Source organism: Drosophila ficusphila, unplaced genomic scaffold (assembly GCF_018152265.1).
Source record: "Drosophila ficusphila isolate 14025-0441.05 unplaced genomic scaffold, ASM1815226v1 contig_712, whole genome shotgun sequence".
In the NCBI taxonomy this organism is placed as follows: Eukaryota; Metazoa; Arthropoda; class Insecta; order Diptera; family Drosophilidae; genus Drosophila; species Drosophila ficusphila.
The window spans coordinates 799,800-826,571 of NW_025064651.1; the positions used below are offsets into that span (position 1 = coordinate 799,800).

The 26,772-nt window shown below is 40.8% G+C and overlaps 3 protein-coding genes across 3 annotated transcripts in view; 1 reads left to right on the forward strand and 2 right to left on the reverse strand.

Moving 5' to 3' along the window:
• Window positions 1–26,772, forward strand: part of LOC108098314 (protein sickie) — a 145,118-nt gene that overhangs the window by 91,096 nt on the left and 27,250 nt on the right. Inside the window, 8 exon segments of the mRNA XM_017201127.2 lie at window positions 600–730; window positions 1,630–1,738; window positions 2,177–3,682; window positions 19,442–20,016; window positions 20,077–20,221; window positions 20,495–20,797; window positions 23,118–23,497; window positions 23,956–24,107. Coding sequence (XP_017056616.1) covers window positions 600–730; window positions 1,630–1,738; window positions 2,177–3,682; window positions 19,442–20,016; window positions 20,077–20,221; window positions 20,495–20,797; window positions 23,118–23,497; window positions 23,956–24,107 — 3,301 coding nt within the window.
• LOC122320658 (protein Turandot E-like) lies at window positions 4,388–6,239 on the reverse strand. The gene is made up of 2 exons (XM_043208804.1): window positions 6,185–6,239; window positions 4,388–6,086 (listed from the first exon to the last, which is right to left on the reverse strand). Exons 1-2 carry the CDS (start codon window positions 6,237–6,239, stop codon window positions 5,710–5,712), a joined length of 432 nt encoding a protein of 143 aa, XP_043064739.1. The 3' UTR covers window positions 4,388–5,709.
• Window positions 6,508–7,237, reverse strand: LOC108098317 (protein Turandot E-like). Its single transcript, XM_017201140.2, has 2 exons — window positions 7,024–7,237; window positions 6,508–6,965 (listed from the first exon to the last, which is right to left on the reverse strand). The coding sequence occupies exons 1-2, from the start codon at window positions 7,044–7,046 to the stop codon at window positions 6,614–6,616; spliced, it is 375 nt and encodes a 124-aa protein (XP_017056629.1). The 5' UTR covers window positions 7,047–7,237; the 3' UTR covers window positions 6,508–6,613.

The following is a 26,772-nucleotide window of genomic DNA, read 5'->3' on the forward strand; positions in this document are numbered from 1 at the left end:
CAATTGTAAGATTCCTTTTTTTAACAGAATGCATACCTTTCTAACTACTAATGAATGACCATCAAATGCAGCTTGTGTACGGCATAAAATTAAATTTTAATTTGATTGTTCGACAATTATAGACTCGGACATGGCAGCCAATCAACTATTTTCAATGGGCTACTTAACTACGCTTTTTACAGGACTGCAAACAAAAGTATCTTTGTCGTTTGACAATCAACGCGATATGCAAATTTATGAGCACGACTCATAAAAAATTTACTGCACCGCTGAGTTTTAAAGTCGTTGCTTTTTTCTCTTCTTGTGTTTTTATTGCACCAAGGGGCTTGGCGGCAACAAAATGCGACACGTTCATTAATTTATAAGCGAGAAATTATTTTTAAAAGTATCTTACAGATACGGTTACTGCAGTGCCGCCAATCTGCAATTGCAGACTGCCTATAAATATTTACAAGGGAGAGGGAGGCGTGGGCGTCTGGCATTGAAGCCACAAATGATTTTTTTTATAAAACATGAACTTGTAATTCGCAGTAAATTCATATCATATATTTGCCATTATATGTAGTTTTAATATTTTTATTCCTTTTATTTCGTTACAGACAAATTGCCCCCGCCTATGCAAAGGTCAATGGCGGCACTGCCATTCCGCTTCCTGCCACCGTGATGGTGCAACGTCGCTGTCCGCCAGACAAAGTGCGTCCACTGCCACCCACACCGAATCACACGCCATGTGAGTATCCCTTTTGGGTTTGGGAAATTTATTAAAAAATATTTTAAGCCCTCAGCCAGAAGGGGGTGCGTTTTTCGGGGGAGGTGAGGGACTCCCCGTTGTTTACCGGGAATAAACAAATTTCGGTCTCGGGTCTCAACAAACAACCCTCAAATGGGAAAAGCTGCCACTGCACTTAGCTTTACCCTTTAAAATGAGTCCGCTGGATGGAAATGTGACCGAGATTTTGTCCCTGGAGAAGAGATCCTTCCTCCGCATTCAGGACTCCCTGGGGAATCGTTTGGGGTTAGAATTCCGTACTTGTTTTTTCCAAAAAGGTGACGTTGATTTGTGGAAAAGGTAACTGAATTCTTCATTTAATTAGGAGGCTGGAGAGTACTTGAAAATCAAGGAATGCAAAGTCACTCAATTACGAAATTCTTTTGTTCAAATTGAATATTCAATTTCTTTACCTCTTATTCAAATTTCAATGATTAAAGCTGAGAAATTGAAACCTTATCAGTATTATTATTTTAAAAGTGCTAACAAGTGATTCGTCTTGTAATCAACATTTTATAATGCATTTATGGCACAATTTGTTAATCAGTGTCGCTTGTGGCGCTCGACTCACAGTCTTGATTGTATTTATAGAACATTTTCACTCTCCTGAATGATTTATACACCAAATATTTGGCTGTTCTCTGCGCCAACATAAATCTCAGAGCAGAGCAGAGTCTCCTCCCAATCTGTTATCAGCCTCACGCAAAGCAATTAATTAACTTTAACGTCCGCATTGCCCTTTTGCATTGATTTATAGGCTGACTCTCTCTGTTAAGTGGGCGCCGAAAATCGTAAATTCGAGTGGGTTGGCACAGTTCCTTAAAGCAATCGGTAACCTTCGATCTGGTTTTCATTTTCAGCGATACCGGGCCTGGGGAAGAGCGGAAGTGATTTCAACTCGAGCCGTCCAAACAGTCCGCCCACCAGCAATCACACGATCCAGAGCCTCAAAAGCGGTAACAATAACAGGTAAGATTTACAATATGTCGCTCCTTTACTAGGGCAGACCAGAAAATCTTCTTTAAAAGGGGAAATATTTTAATTACTAGTATAAAGAATAATGCAATATAGTATAACATAAACAACATATAATTACTGAAACAAATCTTTTAATATCTAACTAAAGTAAATAAAATTATAATTTTTTTTTAGGTTATTTTGGTATTGAAAAATAAAAACCAATAATTTTATTGTTCGAATTTATTTTTATATTTTTATATACCATACCAGCAAATCACTAATTTAATTTTTTAATTTTTAGTATTACATATTTAAACAGTTTAAAGATGTTATGTGTAAAAAAAAAAAAAACATTTAATAAAACCTGTAATTTACTGCTTCTAAATAATTTTTTATTTATTTAAGTAAATATTTTTTACTAATTTATTTATATTGATTTTGTTATAGCCTTCGACCGCCGAGCGTGAAGAGTGGCATTCCGTCGCCGAGCAGTCCGCAAACCGCTCCGCAGAAGCACTCGATGCTGGACAAGCTGAAGCTCTTCAACAAGGAGAAGCAGCAGAATGCGGTGAACGCGGCCTCGGTGGCTAGCAAGTCGCAGATCCAGTCGAAGCGGACCTCCTCCTCCTCGGGCTTCAGTTCCGCCCGCTCGGAGCGATCCGACTCCAGTTTGAGTCTGAACGATGGCCACGGCTCCCAGCTGAAGCCGCCCAGCATCAGCGTGAGTTCCCAGAAGCCGCAGCCCAAGACGAAGCAGTCGAAGCTGCTGGCCGCCCAGCAGAAGAAGGAGCAGGCCAACAAGGCCACCAAGCTGGACAAGAAGGAGAAGAGTCCGGCGAGGTCCTTGAACAAGGAGGAATCCGGCAACGAGTCGCGCAGCTCAACGATGGGCAGAACCGGAAAATCCTCTCTGGTTCGTGGAATTGGTGGAGTGGAGAAGAACACTCCGAAGACCGCATCCAAGTCATCGCTGCACTCGAAGTCGGATTCGAAGAGCTCTTTGAAGGCGCCGCAGCTGCTCCAGAGTCCCAGTGGTGGTGGAGGTCTGCCCAAACCCATTGCCGCCATCAAGGGAACGAGTAAGTTGCCCTCCTTGGGAGCAGGAGTTGGTCATCCTCCATCGACTCCAGATGGGCAACCAAATCAACAGCTGCTGAAGCGGGAAACCAGCGACATATCCTCGAACATATCGCAACCACCGGTGGTTGAGCCACCACCGGGCAACGCACATATCCCACCACCTCCCTACTACTCGAATAGTCAGCCACATCCGCAGTCACATCCACAGCCAGTGGGTCACATATCATCGCACGGGTATCTGAGTGAGCCTAGTACTCCGCAGCACAGCTCGGGAATCTACGGCAGCAGTCGCCTCCTGCCACCCAAGTCCGCGTTGAGTGCTCCTCGAAAGCTGGAGTACAACGCGGGACCACATATACTGGCCTCACCACCGCACCATCAGCGGCAGGGATTGCCGAGACCGCTGGTCAACTCGGCTCCGAATACACCCACTGCCTCCCCGAACAAGTTCCACACGATTCCCTCGAAGATCGTGGGCACCATTTACGAGTCCAAGGAGGAGCAGCTGCCACCACCACCGCCATCCGCCTCCAGTGGCAGCACCATTCTGCCCATGAGACCGCTGCTGAGGGGCTACAACTCCCATGTGACCCTGCCCACGAGGGGAGCACGCGGTGGCCACCACCCACATCAGTCGTACTTGGACTTCTGCGAATCGGACATTGGCCAGGGTTACTGCAGCGACGGGGATGCCCTGAGAGTGGGTAACTCCCCTGGCTCGTCTCGGTTCCACGACATCGACAATGGCTACCTCTCGGAGGGCAGCAGTGGTCTCAGTGGAGCCAGTTCCTCCGGCGGAGGCATCTCCCATGGAAAGCACTTCCTCAGCATGATGCGGGCTCGCACCCAGTTGCCCACAACCATTGAAGAACGGTGAGTGAAAGAGATTTTAAAGATACTAAAGCCAAGTATAAAATCTGAAATAATTCATAGAAATATAACTGGATAATTATATAGGATAGGAAAGTATTTTAAATGCCTAGGATATTTTATACAATTGTTTTAAACCTTGGCCATTGACCTTAAATACGAGTACCTACTTAGTTAAAAAATAATTTATGTTTTTCTCTAAGCATAAGTTCAACTCATTTTACATTTGGGAGGTTTAATAAATAATTTAGATACAAATTTAAATTGATTTACATTTTTGTTTATATCTAAGTGAAAACATTCTGGGTTATTTCTTCACCCACACCAACCACATTTTAATAAGCCTTCCTTGGTTATTTGGCCCTCTCAATCAGCAGTCACTTTCTTGCCACTTGCCGTGACTCATCTGAAAGTTGCGTCTTAAGGCAATGTTGGCTCCGCTGATGACACCAATGAGTCAACCAGAAATCGCCGTTGTTCGAGTATCGCCTTGTGTTGTTGGAATCGCTGGTTGTTTCCAAGAAGATGGAACCCGCCTGTTGGGTTCTTTTTAAATGTGTCGTGTTCTTTTGTCGCCCAGTGGTGGGCAATAAAGCGGAATTTAAATGGTCGAATTTCCTGGTCGGCTACGACTTTGACTTCAGGCCTCAGTGCACTTTGTATGGTTTTGGGTGTCATTTCACCCAGCTGGCTTTTTTTTTATAATTTTTTTTTTTGTGAGCACCACGCACAATTTGGACACACTTTTGGTGTCAGGGGCAGACAACAACAATCGTCAGTCAGTCGAGGGCCTCTCATCGGCATGTGAAGCAGTTAATTGCGATGGCAGCCACTTGACGACCTTAACAACTTCCCGCAGGATACACAGGAGCAGCCACTTGACAAAGGAGAGCCGGGATCTGGGCTCAAATTTGCCAATTTGCATAAAATCCACTCGATGTCGACTGCCGGGTCCCAGGATCGCACTTCTGTTTCCGCATGTCAGATGTCATTTACAAATTGTCAACGGCAGGCTGACAATCGACAATGCTCACCTGTCAACAGGAAATGCTCCTTGCAAAGGATATTGATTCACAAACGGGCAGAAAATCCCCATTTCCATGGCAATAACACTTGACCCTCTGCCACAAAAACAAAAAAAAGGTTAGGGAACTGCAGACAACAAGACACTCTCTTTATTGTTCCCAAAATATTTCAAGTTCGAGATATTCCTTCAATATTTTGTTTTACATTGTATTATTCTAAATTTGGTTCATTTGTTTTTTTACACGGTTTTAATGCTTTACCTCATATTCTGGCAGACTTTATGCCTTCCACAACCAACTCACTAAAGGGAAGGATTAGAGCCCAAGGTCCTTCATCAGCTCCCGATACTGAATAAGCCTTGTAGCGCCTGACCAAATTGGCTAAACCCACATTTTCCCCTCTTGTAAGTCGAAATTGCTTTGAAAACTTCTCGTAGAACGTAACCAATTCGGGCAAATGACGTATTTTAATGTTTATATCGGTCGATGGATTGTCGTAGATTGCCAACATTTGATGAGCCTTAGCCGTATATTCGGCGTTACTTTGAGCACGTCCTGATTCCAAAACGCATCCCAAAACAAGCAGAAGGTAGCTAAAAATATTAAACGGCTCTTAGCAACTCGGTTTCGAACTTCGACATCTGTTTACCTCAATCGTAATGCGAAATTCATCTTTTTTCTGCTGATGTTGCACTGTGTACTCTTTGATTGAAACTCATAAGTAAAGTGTTAAGCGCCTCTGTATTTATAGCATGCTGGATGCAATCGCGTTATCAAGACATAGTTTTCTTGAATTCCTTGAATGCAAAATAAGGAGAACACGTTATTACAAGGAATGTTCTATTTCAAGAATCGAAAGAGATTAATATATAGGTATTGTAGTAGATTTTCTTATTGTCAAGTTCGAGTTTTGGTTTATTTTCTTTTTATGTTATATTTACATTCATATTACCAACATTAAGAAATGACATTTTTTAGCAAAGTTCTTGAGTTCCACCGACTTTTTCAATCGGCCAAAGCTTTGTTGGCCGCTCCCATAATAAGATCGATAACGACAGGCAATATGAACATCCAAAATCCTCCTTGAGGTGGCACACCATCTTCTTGCAATGCTTCTTGTTCCCTGTATTTTTTTACGGCAGTGTCTATGGATGAACGCTCCTCATCTGTGAGTTCTAGGCGACTGGAGTATTTCTCGTAGAAGTCTGCCAATTCGGGCAAATTGCGCTGTTTAGTGGTGATATGAGCCTTTGGATTGGCATAGATCGCCAACATTTGGCGAGCTTGTTCCGTGAATTCGGCGTTACTTTGAGCATGTCCTGTTCCCAGGAGGCATCCCAAAACCACCAGAAGGCAGCTGTAAATATTGAATGGATTCTTAGCTGCAGGACTTCACACTTCCGAAAAATATTTACCTCAATTGAATTGCGGAATTCATGTTTATCTTCTTATGGTGCTCTGTCTACGAATAGATTGAAACTCATAAGTGAAGACTTGACCGCCTCTGTTTTATAGCACTCTGCAGAAAGCAGCATTATCATGGGATTTTTTTACTTCCCAGGGAATGATGTTATCAAGGCTATAAAGGTTAAAATAGGCACTCGTCAAAAAATAAATAATGATAATGATATCTTTAATGCGAAAAAAAGCCCCAGACCTTTTCGACCCCTTAGCATCAGCATCCGATTCGATATAGCTATATCAATGTGTCACTTAGATTTCCTGTTTGTATGCTTAGTAATTATTGTTATATTATTATTTGCTGGTGCGCAAAATTATGAGAAAATAAAATCGCAAAGAATGTTCTATTTCAAGAATATATATTCACATTCAAGGTACAGTTTAAGTAATGTTTATGTTGAAAAGATATTCTTTAGGCAGAGGTCTTGAATTTCACCCTTTGGCTTTTTCAGTTACCCAAAGCTTTGGTTAATCCAGTTACGAGAAGCTCAATAACGGAAGGGATTAAGATTGACCAAAATCCTCCCTGAGCCGGAACACCATCGATGGTCATTGCTTCTTGAGCCCTGTATCTCCTTACTGCAGTATTTAAAGTAGACCGCTCCTCATTTGTTAGTTGCAGGCGACTGGAGTATTTCTCGTAGAACTCGACCAATTGGGGCAAATTACGTTGTTTGGTGGTGACAGGGGTCTTTGGGTTGCCATAGATTGCCAACATTTGGCGAGCCTTAGCCGTGAATTCAGCGTTACTTTGAGCATGTCCAGATCCCAAAAGGCATCCAAAAACGACCAAGAGGCAGCTGAAAATATTAAAGGAAATTGTAGGAGCACGATCTCATTCCTTTGAGAAATATTTACCTCAATTGAATTGCGGACTTCATATTTTCTGCTGCTCAATTCAAATGTTCGATTGTAACTCAAATGTAAAGCTCTGGACTCCTCTGTATTTATAGCATTCTGTATGCAACTGCGTTATCATGACAGATTTTCCTTGAATTCCATGAAAATTACTTTGTTTTTGTTTTATTTTTCCCGTTTAAGAATTGTAATGTATAAATATACAGCATCTTTGATTATCAAGGTCAGTTAACGTTCTGAAGAAATCACTGAATGTTATCAGTACTCAAGGCAAAGCATGCATATTTGTTACATTATTATTTCCTTGTTTGCAAATTAAGAAGAAACGTTGTTATTCAGAATTTTGTATTTCAAGAATCAATAGAGATAACGTTTTGCGAATAATTGTTTAGCATATCTGAAAACAAAATAAATTAGGCTATTCATTAGATTATATAATCTTGGGATTTTGAAGAAAAAACCCATCACAACAAGGGCAGCTGTTCCAGCATAAAATTAAATTCTGTGAGTTTATTTTTCCTATTCCACCAATAACTTCAGAAATGAGCTTTGCCCACACATCAACGCGTTTCATTAAAAAGCGCTTATGGACTGTGGATGGGAACTTAAATGAGAAAATGGGACTGTCTGAGGCTTTTCCCCATTTTCATTAGCTTGCGGTTCTGTCAGCGCGTTTGATCTGAGAAATTAATGCAATGCCATGACCAGAACTGATCCCTTGTAAATGGGAACAGCTGTTGCGAAGTTCAAAGGCATCGAACCCCCGACCAACCCGAGAACATAAATAGAAAGTTACCCTGGAGCGACTTTTGAGCCTCGGTCACGTAGTGCAGTTGGAAAATATTTTGTAATTGAATTTTAATGCACGCTGGCTGGCAACCTGTCGCATTAGTGTCAGTGGCACTGCCACAGGACACTCGGCGAGTCCTCGGGGGCAGGAGCTAATCAGTTGCGGCCCAGACACCTGCAGGACATAATTTCCGAAGCCCAACAAGTGAGCCCCGGTCTTATGACGCCTCAACATGCGTTGTCTAGCCATGCAAGTAAATCAAAATGCAACAGGGATATGGCGGGTAGAGGAGTAAAATGTGCGGCAAAGGATGCAGACGGTTAGGTTCCAGCCAGACAGGATGTTCCGGATGGGAATGGGAAGTTGGCCAACTGGACGCACATATGGCGGCATCCTTGGTATCCTGCAACAGCCTTGTTGGACCTTGGAAATCCCAGCCACCTTCTTTCATTTAATAAAGCATTTTTCAATTCATTTGATTTATGGCACGAGCGTGCCATTTTTACTTACTAAAAGAATTTTAGGAGAATGAAATATTAAAAGACCTTTTACATTAAGCGACACCTTTAATATTTTGCCCAGTGAAATCTGAATTCATTCTGCTGGTTTTAAAATAAATTCCCTCATCTCTAAATTCGCTGCTTAAAGGTTATTTTACTCATTTTGTTAATTTTCATAACCACAGCGCCACGCACAAATTGAAAATAAATTTCGCACTCAACGCCACACCACCAGGAAATAATGCCTGGAAATTGTTTTTATTAATTCAATCCGGAACTCAGTGAACCAAGGGCCGGGGACTAAAAATGTATCCTGACCGGGCAATTCCACCTGTCTGCTGTCCACTCGAGTGTTCAATGGCAAACTGACCCACGGCAGCCTCGTTTTGATACGCTTTATTTGGGCCCAATTTGTTATGCCTCTTATTTTTTTTTTTTTTTTTTTTGGATAACCCTTGTTTGGGGTTTGGTGTCGAGATGGGTTAAATGAACCGAACATTTTTGGGGTATTCAATTTGTTTGGACGTCCTTTCACATTAACGCTCGTGTGACGCATTAGAACATATTTTATTTATTTAAGTGGCTAAAAAAAACTTGCCATGTGGGATAAAAAAGATTCTAGTCTACTATTACAATTTTTGATCGCATTCCTCTTCGAGTTGGCACATTACGCACATTATGGATTCCTAAAACGCGGCGAAATATTTTCGCCATTTCATCATCAGTTTCTATGTTCTGATTTGCTTGTCCTAATCCCAGAAGGCATCCCAAAACAACCAGAAGGCAGCTGTAAATATAAAGGGACGCTTAGCAACAGGATTTCCAACTTTCAAGAAATATTTACCTCAATTGAATTGCGAAATTCATGATTATTCTTTTGATTTTGCACTTTCTACGGATAGATCGAAACTCATACGTTAAGCATTAACGCCACTATATTTATAATACTCTGGATGAAACTGCGTTATCATCATGGGCTATTTCCCAATTATGTTATCAAGACTAAACAAATTTTGTATGCATTCATCTAAAATTTAATAATTATAATGATGGCATTAACACCGGAAGACCTCTCCGACCCCTTAAAGCGTATATATATTCTCAATCGTCATCCCCATCCGATTCGATAATGCGCTGTTAACCTGTCACCTTTATTGTCTGTTTCTACGCCAAGTAGTTTATCAATCTTAAAGACATTTTGCTAGGACTTTACGGAACGATTTGTTACTTTAACGGGTAGTATATATTGCAGAACAACTATATCATATACTTACGTTTTCCGACATCGCTTTGAAGCCTTACGACCGGAAACAGGACTCCCATATTTTACCCATGTAAATAGTTGTATACAAATATTTTACAAATTTATTTTACATATATTCTACACGCCATGTGGTTCCGAAACTGGCTGAGCAAATATACCAACCTTTATTTTAGTACAAAGTAGATGTGGACAGAATTTGAAAAGAAATTTAAAAAGCTGATAACAGTTTAACTATTATCTAAATAGAATATATACTTTCTGAGGTTAAATATGTATATAAAAAATACAAAACAAAAAAGCATATATTCATTTTGATTTCATTGTGTTTTCTTTGTTCAATTGAATTATGCAAAATGCAATTTACCACATTGCTTGCTTGACAAATAAATTGCAACAGTTGTCAGGCTTAGCCAATCAAAACCAGCTGCATTTTTCCATACGCCAGAGAACCAAGGAGATAAAACTGCATTCGCTGTGGCTTAAAGTCAACTATTTTTCCATTCGAACCCACCCACGGCATGTGCTAAACAATTAAAAGCAACTCAAAGCGTGTGGCAAAGCAATCGTGAGCCTTTAAGCCATAACTGACCTTTCCACATGCCTCAAACTAACATTCGCACATATATTTGTGTGTTTTTGTATGGTTGCGGTTTGGACCTGGCTAACAGCGTCTGAGACTTGGATTTTGGCTTAATCGTTTTCCAATAGCTTTGCCAAAGCTGCAAGCCATTTTTCTTACTTAGATTTAACGTTCGTTGTTTTGTTTTTGAAAGCATTTTTATTAAATTTTAATTGACAGATTGTCTAGTAGTCATTATTATTTTATAAAACCTCAGAGAAACTTCAGCCTTTAAGTATTTTAATAAACGATTTTCGAAACACTTGCTACTTTAAGTTTTTTATTTCTTTCTATCAGTAGGATTCTTTGGCATTTGGATAGCAACTACTCTTTCTTTTTCCACCTACAATAATTATTATTTTCACAGTGGAAATCAGTGATTTACTGACTGATTGAAGTCCCCCTCCATTTCACAAGATTAATGAGCTTCGGCAAAATAATGAAAAGCCATAAAAAGTTCTATGCGTGCATATGGTGCTTGGATATCGCTGTCAATTAATGAATTTCCATCGTCGACCACAAGATTTCAGCAACTTGCCAGCCAATCAAGTTTCGCTTTTCATTCACCAAACACTTGTGAATATTTTTTGCAGTTTTTTTTTTAATTTGTTGTTGTCTTACATTGCAACAGAATAACCAGCCCGCCCTTGGCTCAATTATTTTTGGAGTTTAAACCGGGCTGACGAACGCCCAAACAGTGCGAAACAAGTTTCAGTTTTTTGGACTCGGAAATAAGAGTGAGAGAAGGCGAATTTGTTTTCGAACTTGACTTTTCTCTTAAGCTTCAGCGCACAGCTGTAATTTTCCTCTCTGCCAAACTGTGGCTGAAAGACATTTGTTGCTTTGGCAGACAGCTTGGCTAAGAGTGGGTCGAAGTGGGTGGAAAAAACTACCACCGCGACCAACCCACTCGGTTGTCGGAAATTCCCTTACTCTGCTCCTGGCCATGATTCATATCATATGGCAGGACTCAGGACTTGGGACTCAGGACTCAGGACTCGGGACTCAGGACTCAGGATTAAACTGAAAGAAAAAAAAGCGCAGCTAAGGAAAAAGGAAAATGTAAGACCGCTTTTTATATGTTCGTACTAGAGAACCATAAACCCGAATAAATGTCGCCCAAAGAGAAAGGAATATGACAGTTTTATTAGTGGTTCATTTCCTGTTGACTTTTAGTAGCTGTAAATTTATAGAGGAACTTAAGAACTGTTTTATAAGTTCATAAATACAAACAGTTAAATTAAAAAAAAAATTTTTGAGCTATTGATATTTATAAAAAAAAACTTTAGTTGCATTTAAAACTTAAAACTTACAACCTCGGAACATAACTTATAAATTTAAAAGCCAAGTTCTCTGATAAAAAACTGTTGTGTATAGTCAGCAATTTCTTTATCTTCATTTAACGATTTTCTCAACAAAGCTCTATAAATTTCAATCGCGAAATGACAGCTTGGGAATCATGTTGCCAACTTTAACCGAACTTCCATTTCGGCAAACTTTTCCACCGATTGCCGCCTTTCCTCCGTTTTTTTTTGCGAGCCTTGGCAAATTATTGTGGTGCGGGGCTGCTTAACTATTAAACAAGTGCGTGGCCAAGAGAGCTGAAAAAATACGCCCAAAGCGCCGAATGCCAAACTTCGTGGTGGTAAACAGACAGACAGACAGGTATGTGTAGTCATACAGAAGTGGCAGTCAGGTGGGCAGGTGTCTTGAATTCGACTGGCGTTGCATGTCAGGAAACCTTTTACTTTCAACACAAAACGCCGACAGGCAGGAAGACAAAGTTCTCTTATTCCCGCTTGCTCTCTTTTTTGGCTCTCTTAAAACGGTTGTTCGAATTTTCCCTGCTTTTCGAACTTTGAGTTTTCCGTGGCAGAACTGAAGAGCAACCCCAGAAACGCATTTGAACACTCGGACTTTGCGGTCGCCCCATGAAAATGCTGCGGCAAAAGCGGAAAAACCTCGTGCGTTCGTTCAAATATTTAAGTTTATTAAATAAATATTAAATACAACAAATATTTTATAAATAAATAAAAGAACATCTTAAGTTTGTAGAATAATTGGTGCTTTAAAAACAACAATTTTGATTTCCTAGAAGAAGTTGGAAAAATAAACTTAAGTAACTTGCAGCCAAAAGTAGAAATAATCAAGTTTAGAGAAGTGTAGTGAATAATAGTTAATATTAATTCTACTGAAATAGTAAAGTGCAATAAAAATTCAAGTGCTGCGAAAACAAAACGAATTCCCATGAGTTGCGGGTACTTGCATACTTTTCGGCATGCGGATATCAATGTTTATGGAGTGAAAACTTTTCCAATATTTGCGGACATCAGATAAAGGTACATTTTGTTTAATTAACATGCCCCAATCTCGATTGAACCCTCGGCAGCGAATGGTGGAGTGTCAATGACTGCCCCGGGGCATTAAACCCTCGGACTTCAAATGGAAGTCCTGCCTTTGTTTACTTACTCCTCATGTGTGTTGGTATGTGTGTGTATGAGTGTGTATGTTCTTGTGTTTGTCCTTCTGTTTGGGGAAGTCGTATGCAAAGAGGGTCATAAAAAAGGGCTCCCCGGCAAAGGTAAACAAACACGATGGGCAGAGCTGGCTTACATTTTCCCACATGTCATTCTAATCAATTTACTCGCTCTGTCCGTCAATTTCCACAATTACTTCAAATACCAGACGTTTCATTTCACTGTCCATAAATCTTAAAAAGGCAAAAACTAGGGGGATATATAAAGACTAACCTTTAGGGGACAACAACAGCAACAGGCAGTGTGTATACATCGAAGAAGCTCACCTCTCATCCCCCAAGAATGGTTTATCCAAATTGTTTTTGTGCTCGTCCTTAGCTGGAATTTACAATGAGCTAAGCGGCTTTCGACTCACGCCTGGCTGGGGTCCAAAGAACCCCCTAGTAACCGCAGAGGGTTAAGCGCACTAAGCTCGTCCTGGCGCCATGTGGTGCAAAGGGATAGGTGGTTTCAATCCCGAATCAGTTGCAGGACTCAACTGGAGTCAGTTAATTCAACATAAGCTGGGCAATTGGGGAGTGGCTTTTGAGAAGAGCATAACTTTTCTAAAAGAAAGTAAATACTTGATATACTATTGCATACACTTTTTAAAATTACGGCATATAAATGAGAAGTATTTCTAGGAATTAAAAAAAAAACACTTGTTGATTGATAGTAATTTAAAATCCATACAAAATATATATCTTACATCTGTAATCTAACCATAGTGGTTCTATTTATTTATTACTTTCTATTTCTGTGAAAGCTTTTTATTCTGTATCATTTTTCTTCCTGCTCAAGGACTTCGCAACTAGATACTTACACTCTCTCTTTCTGGTTAAATTTTCCCTAGCAAAAACAAAACACATCAGAGGGACTCAAATCCCTATCCTTTTTTAAAGCTTAACCCATGATTCACTCTCCCCTTTCGACTTCATGAAAGTGCAATGAACCTCGTGCCAAGTTTGCTTTAATTTTGTTTTCCTCGTCATTCCAACCCCCGAGCAAGGTGAAACGGCACTTAATTTAATGTTAAATTTATGTAAGACAGTCGGAGGCTAATAAAAACGCCTCAAATGCCTGGCTGGCATATATAAAACTTTTATATCGGACAGCCGAGAGAGATTCACACTATTGCGCCGAGAAAAGGGAGCGGGGTGAACGGGGAATGGGAAAGGACACAGGAATCGGGACGGCGGAACAGGACGAGGCAGGACAGGATATTCCGAACGACCCCATAAAATGGGCTAAACGAGTTGGCCTAAAAACGCCAGGACGCCAGGACGCCAGAATGCCAGAACTTTGCCGCAGTGGAAACTGTCAAGTGGCGAACCAACAACAATACCGCAACGAAAACACACTTTGCATGATTTAGGGCCATAGGGAAAATTGCAATATACTTACCAGTGTGCCTTTGCCAAAGGTATCCTACCTCCTTCTAGGATCACCCGTTTGCCACTTGCTATATTCCTGCTTATCCTGACTCGCACATATTTCGCCAGTCAATTATGTGGCCGGGGTGGCGGGAAGGTGTGTCCTTTGTATGGAAAATCGATGGCGAAATGTGATTAGCAACACGAAATTACAAGACGCCCAAGGAAATGGGCGATCGGAGAGGGCGTGTCATTTGCGTGTCATTCTGCCTGAAGGATCCGACTGACAGGCGAAGCAAACAAACTAACTAACTTAACAAATGAGTTTATTAATGAGCAAACTATGTAGTTCGAAAGGTGAAATTGAGGGGAAAATGGGCGAAGCGGTCATTATGTTCTATAATTAAAGCTTGAGGGGTTGCAAGGAACTTTAGTTAAAATTAACAAAGTTAGTTTTTTAGGAGAAACAAAATACCATATACTTTAAATTCAGTAGCATTGTTTATCTCTCTCCATTCCTTTTAGAATTTTTCTATTTATTCTACTCCCTTTACCAATTGTTAAACTCAAAAGAAGGAGTCGACTTGGACGAAGGTTACTGTCTCTCTAATTTCCGGTTTTTATCATGTTTCCCTGCTCGTTTTGCTTTGTCTCCTGTTTGTCTGTAATTTGTAGCTTTTTTAATTAAAATGTGCAACCAGAAACTCCCTTATTCCGCAGTAAAACCCAGCACAGGACTCTCCAGGACCAAACTTAGGTATTAAGTTTTTGTTTAGCATATTAACAAAGTTTCGTGCTTAATTTAATTTGCATCCGTCTGTCGCTTCGCTTTGAGGAATCTCTTGAACTTTAAAGTTACTGGACAAGAATTTGTATTTCGCAAAAAAAAACTTGTGGAAAAAGTTTTCCTTTTGAGTGTTAACCAAGGTTTTTTTTTTGCACTTGAAGGCTGTTTCGTCTCTCCAACTGAACCCATTTTCTTTTGCTGCCATAATTTATGACCCACAGTCGGTCGAGTATCGCAAAAGGCAAACAATTGCTTTGGGGAAATGCCTCCTGTCGGTTGCATAATTGATGTGGGCCTGCTCGTACGAGTGTGCAATTCTTTTTGCTACCCAGTAATCGTGGATTGAAAGGGTGAAATGAGTGAATAAAAAAAAAACTTAGGACTGATAGGTAATAAAATAAATAAGTATTTGTAGAATAATGTGTGTTATAAAAGAAGAATAAGGAAATCCTCAAAGTACGTAAGAATATCATCCAACCATCAAAACCCAATTAAATATTTATGTATAAGCTGTGAATCCATTTGAAGTATACTCGTACATTTATTATAATTAGTATTATATCTTAGAACATAAACCTTATCCCTATGAAACTTTTTGATACTGAGTGCTTGCCATTGGGTGGTAAATCCTGCATTATATCCTTGACACAGTCCGCGCTTCTGCCTTGTTTCGAGTGTTGCCTGCTTTTAGGCGCCTTTTCGCCTTGTTTGCTGCCATTTGCAAGGCCATCGCGGAATAGAAACATACTATATAGTAGGAGCGGGCTGGGAGGAGCTCGGCCGAAGGTTGCGTGCCAACTCATCTCTCGCCCCCCAAACCATTCGCATTCCGGCCCACATGTTCGACACTTTTATTAATGCGCTTGTAGCGCCCGTAAAGCTGTCAGAATTCCATTCACAGGATGTTATCCTGTGTGCGAGGAAGGAAGGAGAATCGCAGGCGGACTGTTCGTTCTCATTGTTCGCTATTTTCCCGGCCCGATAAGTCGGAATACTTTGTCGCTAACGCTTGTTGCTTTGCCGACAGTTTTAATAAATGAAAAGCCTTGCGAACGGATTGCAGGACTCAAAGGGAAATAGAGCTTTGCATATTTAATGGCAGTAAAAGCTATCTAAAGTGGCTATCAGCGAAATAAGCTTAAGTTCGTTACTTGATCTCAGCTACAGAACAGAATTTAATCAGCGGTAAGGGATTTAATCTGACTTCTTTTCACCGGTTTTTATTTAAATAAACTTTCATTGACATCAGCTTTTCCATTAGCATTTCTGCGTAGAAGTCATTACCACTTTTTCTTCTTTTCTCAGAGTCCTAGCCATCATCATTAGTCACTTTCCCCTGCACACACACAAATACTCATAGACGCCTTCGTGAATTAGGGTCACTAATTCTTGTCAAGGACCTGAATTCCACGCCTAATTATCTACATAAAATGCCATACCACTCAGCGAATTTAAGCGTCGCCTGTCAATTAAAAGCAGCAATTACGCCAATGTGTTTCCACCTCTGAAAAACAAACCCTCTTTACTAACAGTGGTGCCGGTGGCCTTCTCATTTAAATTGAACACGTGCTTTTGGTCAGCGAATAAATTAGCGCGACTAAATTAAAAATTACACGAACACCAGCGCCGAATTTAAATAGACCGACAGGACAGACTATGGTAAAGCGCAGAGAGAACCGCTTGTTTATGGCTTTTCACTTTGTTTCTGGCCGCCCTGGTCGGTTTCACTCCACTCCCATGCAAAGCACATTTTGTGCACGAAATTAGGAAACTCCAGCGAAATGAAATGGCCGAAAAATGGTGGAAGCAAGCTCGGTGCAGACATGCATGGAATTTCATTTTTGCACTCACGCCCGAGGGAGGCATTTATTTTTTGGCAATATATATGGCCTGAGTGGCCATATGTGTGGGGCTCAAAAACTACAACATTTTGCACTGACATCGATACAGCGAGGCACAAGGACGAGGCGAAATGAAAGGATGCACCAGGATTTGCGGGCCAAGAGCAATGAACGATGACGTTTTCATTTTAAACATTAGTGGCTGACGGGCAAACATGAATGCTATGACAGGAAAAGGCATCGTGCTTTTTGTTTCATCAAAGCGAACATGAACCAACAATATTCCCTGATCGATTTTCTTTATGTGAAAACACAGGAATTGGAAAATATTACGCACTTCATCAGCTAAAAAAAACTGTCAAAGGAAAATCTTTCATAAACAAATTTGTTTTCCTTTTTGTTGAACCCCCATACTTTTTATTTGTTAGATATTCGTTTCCACTCCTGCATGTCCTTTAATCCTATTGATTGCCCGAACTCAGTTTTAAATAAATTAAAAACATTTTCATTATATATAAGCACACAGTGAGTGCAAAAAAACTTCGGCTGTCCAAAATGAGTTTTCTGCACCGAATTTTCCGTTTCTTCAATTTCACATAATGGCTATAAATCCGCTTTCCGTTTGCTCCTTTCGAATTCCCTGCTTTTGACGTCTGTTCTGGAATTGGTGACCGTTTTCTGTGTGTGTTCAGTTTTATTTTTTCCTTCGACTACCCGCAAAAAATTTATGCGCACTTTTTTGCAGATCCTTGACTGGGGAATAAAAAAGAAAAGGAAAGAAAAAGAATCCTGTGGCTCTGCGTCATTTGTTTCGCATTTGCCATGGCACCACGCATTCAATTGAAAGTGGAATTTAAGCCGAAAAGAGTGAAGCACTCCTACTGGCTTACAGTTGGCATCGAATGCGAATTATTTACTTTAACGAACATATCGTACCCCAATTTAAATAAAACCATTAATGAAACTCAATAAATAAATATGGAAAAGGTGTAAAAAGCCTAAGTCAATATTGTTCTGTGGCTGTCGAACAATTGATTTCAATTAATTTATTTGTGGAAGCGCTTGCATTAAGTGAAATTGAGTTTGCCTCCTTCTTGTGGGTCTATCGATTTCACCCACTTGCCGTTCAGAAGGCATCGTGGGTCATTTGACCAGCCACACACACTGATACGGCAATCGTTATTGATTTTCCCTTTCAGCTACCTTTTCCCCCGGCTTTTCCCTTGCAGCTTATGCATATTGAGTGCGCGACAATTTATGAGCTTTATGTGTCACTTCTGATGCCACTTTCACTGGCCATACCAACCCATCCCGCCCACATTTAACCCCCACATGCGCCACAAATTCGCAGAGACAGTCACGCATTCTACGGAGGGTCCGCAAACTCAACCCTCGCAACCGAAAATGGACGTCTCACTTTCAGGGAAAATGTTGTTTTTTCCCCCCCAGTTCGAGGCATATCTAAACTGTAATTGCTTGCGAGGGTGTAGTTGGTTTTTATGACCCAACCAGCTGTTTTTTTCCTTTCCCCTTCTGTTTCATTCACTTTATGCCGCCCTAAATCATAGTATACAATTCAGGATTTCAGCACTTTAGTTGACTAAAGAAGGGCTGTGAAATAAAACACTAATTAGTTTAATAGTTTTTCGCTTTGTTGTGCTATCAAATCCATCTTAATTGGTAGCTGGTTTAAGTTGATATCGTTTATTTTGATGCCAATAGCAAAAACAACATTAAATCAAGAAACAACTTGCATTCTTTTTTAGTGTTCTTAACAATGCAGAAGCTATTTGGCCAACAAGCTGCTTTTCTCATAAATAAACAACATTATTTATTGAGGCACGGACACGGCCAATTAGCTTTGAAATATGCGAGCCAAGGAGAGATGATGTTGCCCCAAAGCGGCAGAGCAGCTTAAACCTGCAATTTTCTGGCTGATTCTTGAGTGCGATGGGGGGAAATATCTTTTGTCATTTTAATTGAAAATTGTAGCCGTTCGTTGAGACGGTCCTCGTCCTTCTCGTCCTGACACCTCTTTCGTTAGCCACTTGCCAATTGTATCTGTGGATTGTCTGTCAGCCATCTAGCTCTCAAATCTTTTGTTCGCCCTTGCCTTTGTGTGATTTCCCGACTTTTCATCGTTTGAATTGCGTTTGTTTGCCTGCTGATTTGGCCATTGTTTGACAATTTCACTCTTGAATGGAATTCTGATGTGCACATTATATAAATATTATCTACATAGTATATAGATAAAAGCCATTTCAACGCTGGTTGACTTGCATAAATTATTCTTCAAATTTATGGCGAAAAATAAATTCAACAAGGGGCCAATGTGGCGTATACGCAATGTGTTTGCCGTCAACAACTTTGATTTAAGTTGCTGCTGGGTAATTAGCGCCTTATAATTAACGGTTGCTATTTTTATTTATCAAGGAATAAAAAACCATTTGTCTTGAACATGTTTATTTAAATATATGCTCAATTAAGGTTGTTATTTAAAAGTTAATGTTCCTGTCATATTAAAACAAGTTATAAATGCAGTAATGGTACAATTAAAAGAGTCTGCTAATTGGATATACGGAAGCTCAATTATTAATGCAATATTCGAAAGCTCCTTGTTCATAAGTGGATACAAATAGTTTCCTTTTATAAACTGAATAATTTATTATCTATTGATTACCAAAAAATTAATTTGCTTTTACTAAAATCTTTTATTTTATTCTTTTAGTATTCGCAATAGTCGCGGCTCCTTGGACAGCATTGGAACCGCCGCGAACGGCAGCTCAGCGGCGAGTCAGGCGAGCTCCAGCGGCGGCTCCACCACCACCCACGCTCACGCCCACAACAACAACAACAATAATAACAACAACAATAACGGAGGAGTCGGTAAAATGGATGGAAGTCCCCATCACAGGCCAGGATCACGAAATGGACGGGACAACTGGAGCAAGATGCCGGAACCGCTCAACGGGCAGAAGGGGGAAAAGTCGGAGAAGTCATCGCCATCGAGACGAAGTTTGGGCGGCGGCGGCGGTGGGAGTGGGAGCTCCTCCAAACAGGGATCCCCCTCCTCCTCGTCGCGAACCAAAGGAGTGCCGCCCAGCTTTGGCTATGTGAAGCGGGCCAATGGAAGCATTGCCTCCACTGCCGAGCAGCAGAACATTGCCATGATGATGGCCGCCGGTGGAGCGGCAGTTAATGGTCTCCCATGTGGACGTACCGCTCACGTTTCGGCGGTTCCGAGGACCGCCAGCGGTCGCAAGGTCGCCGGCGGTACTCAAACTCTGCCCAATGATATGAATAGTGAGTACAAAAGTATATGTGTGTCCTCTGAGTTATTTATATATATTGCTTACTTTACAGAGCTACCCCCAAATACCCAACATCGTAGCTTTTCGTTGACCGGACCAACGGCCACCCAACTGAGCCAATCCATTAGAGAGCGTCTGGCCACAGGATCACATAGTTTGCCAAAACCCGGCAGCGATTTGCATGTTTTTCAGCACAGGTAACGAAGTTTATCAATTTAAACTAAACAAAAATGATAGCTAAAAAATGTTTAACATTCTACAGCAACAAAAATTGCATTTCTGTTTAACATATTTTTCTGAGTAAAACAATCTAAAAAGCTCTTTGTAAAAATTATGGTTTACTTCAAATTTACTAAATAACTTTTAATGGGATTTTACGCAAAGAGGTCATAACAAATGGGATTTAATTTTAAAATAATATTTTGTACCTATTACCTATATTCTTATAATATTTAACTTTTAAATTTTAGGATATCTAACCGCGTAGGAGCTCGTCACGATGGTTCTCTTTCGGATACGCAAACCTACGCGGAGGTCAAGCCGGAATATAGCTCATACGCCATGTGGCTGAAGCACAGCAATACGGCTGGAAGTCGCTTGTCCGACGGAGAGTCCGGGGAGCAGCTGCAGATCGGCTCACCGGCGATGACCCGACATGGTCACAAGATGATCCACAATCGATCAGGACCTCCGGGTCAAATGGCGGGTCAAATGTCGGGAAATGAGTCGCCCTACGTGCAAAGTCCTCGAATGAATCGAAGCAACAGCATAAGGTTGGTACTCATTCAACTACCACGTTTTTTATCTTTTCCCCTCCTGCATGAATCTCTATATCTATTTTTTCTCTCTTCCTGTGTGATTTTGGTTAACCTTGAAAAGCTACTTGAAAGAACGGACATATCCAAGGTGACCAAAAACTTTCAGCACAATATTTTTGCATCTAAGCCATAAAAACTTTGACAGCAATCATCCTCTGTTTCACTAATTTTCTGCCACCAACTTGCATTTTGCATGCTTATCAACCAAAATCGCATTTGTTTGTATATGAGTTTTTGTCTCCTTCAAAATGTATTCTTTATGGAATTGCATATTTTTAAAGTGATGCTTAAGTTGGGAAGTTTGTGATCGAATGATAAGATACTTTGTTTTTAACCCATGCATTTTTGAAGAAAACTTTACATAAATAACTATAATATATTTTAATAGAATTAGATCTTCATCTTATTTTTACTTAACTAAAATTTATAGGGTACTTTACTAGTCCCTTCGCTATTCTCATTTCCCACTCGATTACCATACACGTCCCCGTACTTTTTGCCTGTCAGCTGTATTTTACTCGTTTGCTCTTCTTTAAGTATGCAAACAACTTTCGGTATTCTGTTTTCCCTGGGAAAAAGCCAAGCGAAGTCACCTCCAGCCTGTCGCCAGGACATATGCTTCCATTTTCATGTGTCGTCGTGCATGTTTTAAAGATTCACTTAAAACCAACAACCTGGGCAAGGGCGACACGCCCAGGAATTTAAAGAGGAAACTTTCGTGATGTTCTGATGCTGTTTTGGGCAGGTTGTCGCCCACGGACAATGTGAAAGCTCTTTGGCCAAACGAGTTGGGAGGAACGTCAGAAAATATAAAAACCCAAATGGCAAATGGAAAACGTAGGAAAACAAAGAGCAGCCTGCTAGCTCGGAGGTGTTGTGGATGGCCAGATTATTATTTGACATGTCAATAGGTTTCGTGAACTCTTGGCAGGGGTGCAGTTGGAATGGAGTTCGCTTTTTTGTTTGCCACGTCAGGGAGTTTTCAACTGCAGTCTGTTCTCGGCGGTCAAGTGCTTCATTAAAAAGTGTTCCACAGAGGAACACGAAAAAATAGTTAACCAAGTGGGAAAATGGGGAAAAAGAGGAGCTACCAAAATTAGATAAGTTTAACTAAGAGAAAATTAAATGGTTTTAAAGTAAAATATCAAGAAAATCTGTTTTAAATTTAATTTAAATTAACATAACGACTAAGCATAATTCACTAGTCAGATAATTGGAAGACAAATAGGGACTATTGCTTTAAATTGCCCAAATATTTACTCAGTGCGCCTTCTACTCTGGTTTCCACATTCTGCTTTCTCCGGTTAAATGTGCCAGGCTTTTCCTTTCGATGCCTCGACATCGACATCAATTATGCAACGGGAAGTGTGGAAAGGATTGAGCCAAGGGATGTGGAAAGCCCCGAAACCAGTTCGGTGGCTTGTTATCAAATTTTCCAGTGCCATACCCACAGCCGAAGTTTGTGGCAAATAGCCCCCGGAGAAGGGCGACGTCGCTCGCCACCGAAGGCAAACAACAGAGCCACTCACTCCGACAGGCGCACACATGACTTATACGTAATATTAGATTTGCATGCAAAATGCCATTAATGTCACAGTTATCAGAGCAGCGCCAGTGGACAGGCCAGGACGAAGGACCCACATCCTGACATTCTGTGTCCTGTATCCTGAGTCCGATTTCTATTTGTGGGGAGCGGTCATTGTGAGGGCTTCTGGAAATCTCTGCATTTTATGACAATTTGTCCAGGGACTTAAAACCAACGCAACGACGGCTTCACCCAGGACTTTTATCATTCCAAAACAGATAGAGTGGGATGGTTTTCCCCATTCAATTTGTAACTGAATTAAAAGGAAATGTGGGCGTTTTTGACGAGCACAGAAGTGTTCAATTTTCATAATGAAAGTGGCCTCATAAGCTGGACAAACGCAACGGAAATTTGCAACTGTCTGACCACATTTACTCATCACAAAAGTGAGGCAAATTGAGTTACATCGATTACGAATTTAGATTGGGAGTTAAAGGGAAATATGAGTTCTTCAAAGGCTTAAAGGTATAAAATAGATTGCATTTCAAAAGAAATTCGTTTTTGTTTTATTGGCTGTGATTGCTTTGTTTGAGTATGACATATTTTCTTTAATAATCGCATCTCTTCCCATTTCAATGGCTCGTAATTGCAAACACATCTGCTTTTGAATCATTTACGCACTCATTCAATGTCAGGCGGGAATCTGCCGGATTAGAAGCACCACACGAGACTAATGAGATTCCATTTCAGATCCACGAAATCCGAGAAAATGTATCCCTCGATGCTGAGTCGCGGAGGCGAGGTGGAAATCGAGCCGTACTATTGCTTGCCCGTCGGCACAAACGGCGTTCTCACCGCCCAAATGGCAGCTGCCATGGCGGCTCAATCGCAGGCGGCGCAGGGCAATCCGGGGGTGGGCGTCAATGTGGGGGGCGTGGCATGGAGCCAGCCCACCTCCCCGACGCCCCTCACCCGGGGACCCTTCAATTCAGCAGCAGCAGCAGGTGCCGCCTCGGTTCTATCGCCCACCCATGGAGCCACTTCAGTCGCAGGACTCGCGGGCCCTGGCGGAGGAACAGGCGGCGCGATGGTCGGACATCGGCTCACATATCCCAAGAAAAATGACGAAGGTGAGGAATTGCACAGCACACTAGAAAAAAATTTAACTGAGAAGTTTGAAATAGGAGAATATAATGATATAATTAAATGATAACTTTAAACTTTAACTTAAACTCAAGAAATTAAAGATACATATTATTTGATTTTATCGAATCCAATTTTTTTTTTTAAATATATAACTTCTTTTCATATGTTCAACTAAAGAAAAAACATTGAATATAAAATTAATGATAAATCAATATTATCAATATGCAAATAATATTTCAAAATACCTTTTTAATATCTTGCAATCAATAGCTAATTTGGAACCAACTTTTGAGGTTCGCATAGCATTAAAGACATAAAAGCCATAGGAAACCAATTTCGCCTCTATTTTTTGTACGCTCTTTTTAAGTGCAGGCTTAAAAGCGGATTAATGCAACTTCTCCCGATTCTTCCTTCCCCGTTTCCGTTTCCGCTTTCGTTTCAGTTCACGGCAGTGCCGCCTCCTTGTTGTCCGGGGGCAGCTCCTTGTACGGAAACGCGGAGGAAAGGCAGGCGCACGAGATCCGGAGGCTGAAGCGCGAACTGCAGGATGCACGGGATCAGGTGCTCAGTCTGAGCAGCCAGCTGTCAACCAATGTGAGTATGCCGTCATGGAAGTGCTTAGTTAAGGCGAAAATGAATTGGGAGTGCATTCGAATCCTTCTGCATGGCTGCGCTTTCTGCCTGAAAGTTTACCGCCGTCACTTTTGGGGGAAAATCACGCTTTTGGGTGAAGGAGTTCCAGCGACAGAATCAAAAACTTTTGGCATCATGTTTTATTCCTTCAAACATTTTTAACTTCAATCATGTTTAATTTATTGTAATAGTTCGAGGGATTTTGCTGCCACAAATACTTAAAAATTAATACCAATTTAAAGTAACCTTTTCTAACAGCCAAATTAGAAAGCTCGAGTAATTCCTTTCTGATTTCCATAACAATCCTAGAAGCATGCTGAGGAATATGTTAAAAAGAAACTGCAATGAAAGCCCAGCGGGGCATTTAATTTCACCTGAATAATTTACGGAGAAAAGGGAAATATTTGCCCTCCTAATCTGGCCCACCATCTTTTATAGTTCAACCTCATCGTCTGCATTGTGCCCGGCCATTAATTTAAGTGGTTATTCCCTGTACTTTGGGCCACAATTTATTTGCCTCGCGCAGCTGTTGCAGCATTTTGCGCATTTTCATGGCCTACCTTCAGGCTTCCAGGGGCGATGCCACAAAAAATGTGGCAACTATGCTCCGCCGCTTTCCTCACGGAATTGTGTGCCAAATGCCTTGCCGCTGCCGCTTTGTGAGATTCATTCGCTTCGCTTATCAGGCAGTCGGCTTGCATTCAACTTTTTCCGCCAAGTTGCCTTCCCCCATCATATTCCCATTCGAGATGCGAGGTGCACTGGGGGAAATGTAGCTCAAATCTGAAATTAAATAGGAACTTTATTCACAAATTCAAACGACTTGAAAAGCTTTTGAAATATTCTCTACACAACTTTACTATTCAATTGCACTTAAGTTCCCGTGTAAATCAATCCTAAGTTATTATGTGCTTCATAGTATTTTTTATTTATTAAAATATTGCTACAGTTTTTCCGAAGTGTAGGGACTTTAAGACTTAGACTGCGACTGTCTATAAAACGCTGTGTGTATATGTTGTCAACAGAAGTCACGCAAAAGTCTGATAAACTTCCGCGGCAGACAAAAGTACTTGACGAGATGGGGACCAACTTTGCCTACTTTCGGGTGACTCGTTTTTTATATACCATATATACACCACCTACCATATGGGTCTGAAATTGATTTCATTTACAAATTTTCTTGCCAACAATTTTCATTACAAAATAAAACAAAGTTTAAATTGCATTCCGTTGGACGGGGACCTTTAGGAGTCATTGTACACTTTATGCTCGTCTCGTCTACATTGTCGAAGGCTATAAAGTATTTTATGGAGTTTCGAGGGTAACCCCCAACCACCCAACCACTGAGCCACCGAACCACCCACACCTTTCACACCATCTCCACCGAATTTATCGGGGCCAGACAGGCAGACAACATAAATCTTTTATTTTCCACACTTTCCGTGGCCATTTGAAGTGACGAGGTGTGGGAAAGTCTGGGGCCAAGGTCGAGGCGTACGTGTAAATTGCCAGAAATCGGCTGATGGATTCGATGGCGATTTGATGGACAACAACTCAAGGCTGATTGCAACTTTTACCAATTTCCCCACCGTTCGCAGTGGCATTTCTTCAAGTGGTTCGAATAACTTTCCGCTGCCCAGCTGCCATAAAAGTGCAGACAATGTGGAGACCCAGAATAATTGCAATGGAGCTATGCTATGCGACTGGAATCTCTCCCAGCTGATATGGTGTGATATGCGGTCTGGATCTGGTTAACTGGATTAGGAGGTTGGGCGGGGAGAGATTGTGGGCCGGAAAATGGGTCGCCGAGAGCATGATTTATCTGCGAGTGGGTTGCCATAATGCGAAAACTTGAACTAGAATAAGTGTCGCCTGGTCAGAGATTTCCCTCGTTGCAATCACACCTAAGATGCGAAAATGACAAATTGTGATTATTTATTTGCTCCTCAAGCAAAACTATAAATTATTATATCTGTATGTACCATTTCTATGATTCTTAAGTAAATTATAGTTTAATCTTTATCGTTTATATAAATTGCTTTATTTAGTTTGAGTCCCTCTGTATTATTTCTCTTGTTTGTTTTTTAACTCCCCTTTTGCTCAATTCACTTAGTTTAACAAATACTCAACTGCTTTTGCATTAAAAAAAAACTTTTTAAATGCTTACAATTCCAAGTTGTTCTGGGATTTTTAACTACAGTTTGGCCACTTCCTTGGCATTTCATCCCCTTTTTTTTCCTTGTGGATTAAAAACTTTTTAATTGCCCATTGACTTTGATGTCGTTTCTTTTGGCTTTCCCCGCCATTGTCTTGGCCAAAGTTTCCTGCGTTAATTAAATTTCTGCCAGGGGTTATAATGGCATAAATGCCGATATGTCGCTCCCGCACTTCCTCAGTCGGTCTGTCTATCGATCTATTATATATATTCCCCGACGATTTCACGTTCCTCGCCAGTCTGTCAGCAGTTTTGCCGCATATTATTTGCCATTGGCTCACTATTTTTATTTTTTTATTTTTATTACGAGTATTTTTTATTGACAGACGCCCGTTGTGGAGGCTGAACGTCATGAAATTTCACTTTGCGGTAGTTGGGAAAACTGAAGCTTCCACACATTGGCAGTTGGTT

Bases quoted from the DNA above. Each gene is read 5' to 3' on its own strand.
- LOC122320658 (XM_043208804.1), bottom strand. From the start codon at position 6,239: ATGCTGCTTTCTGCAGAGTGCTATAAAACAGAGGCGGTCAAGTCTTCA. The intron at 6,087-6,184 runs GTTTCAATCTAT...GAAGTCCTGCAG, and splicing joins GGTCAAGTCTTCACTTATGA to CTAAGAATCCATTCAATATT.
- LOC108098317 (XM_017201140.2), bottom strand. From the start codon at position 7,046: ATGAAGTCCGCAATTCAATTGAG. The intron at 6,966-7,023 runs GTAAATATTTCT...TAATATTTTCAG, and splicing joins AAGTCCGCAATTCAATTGAG to CTGCCTCTTGGTCGTTTTTG.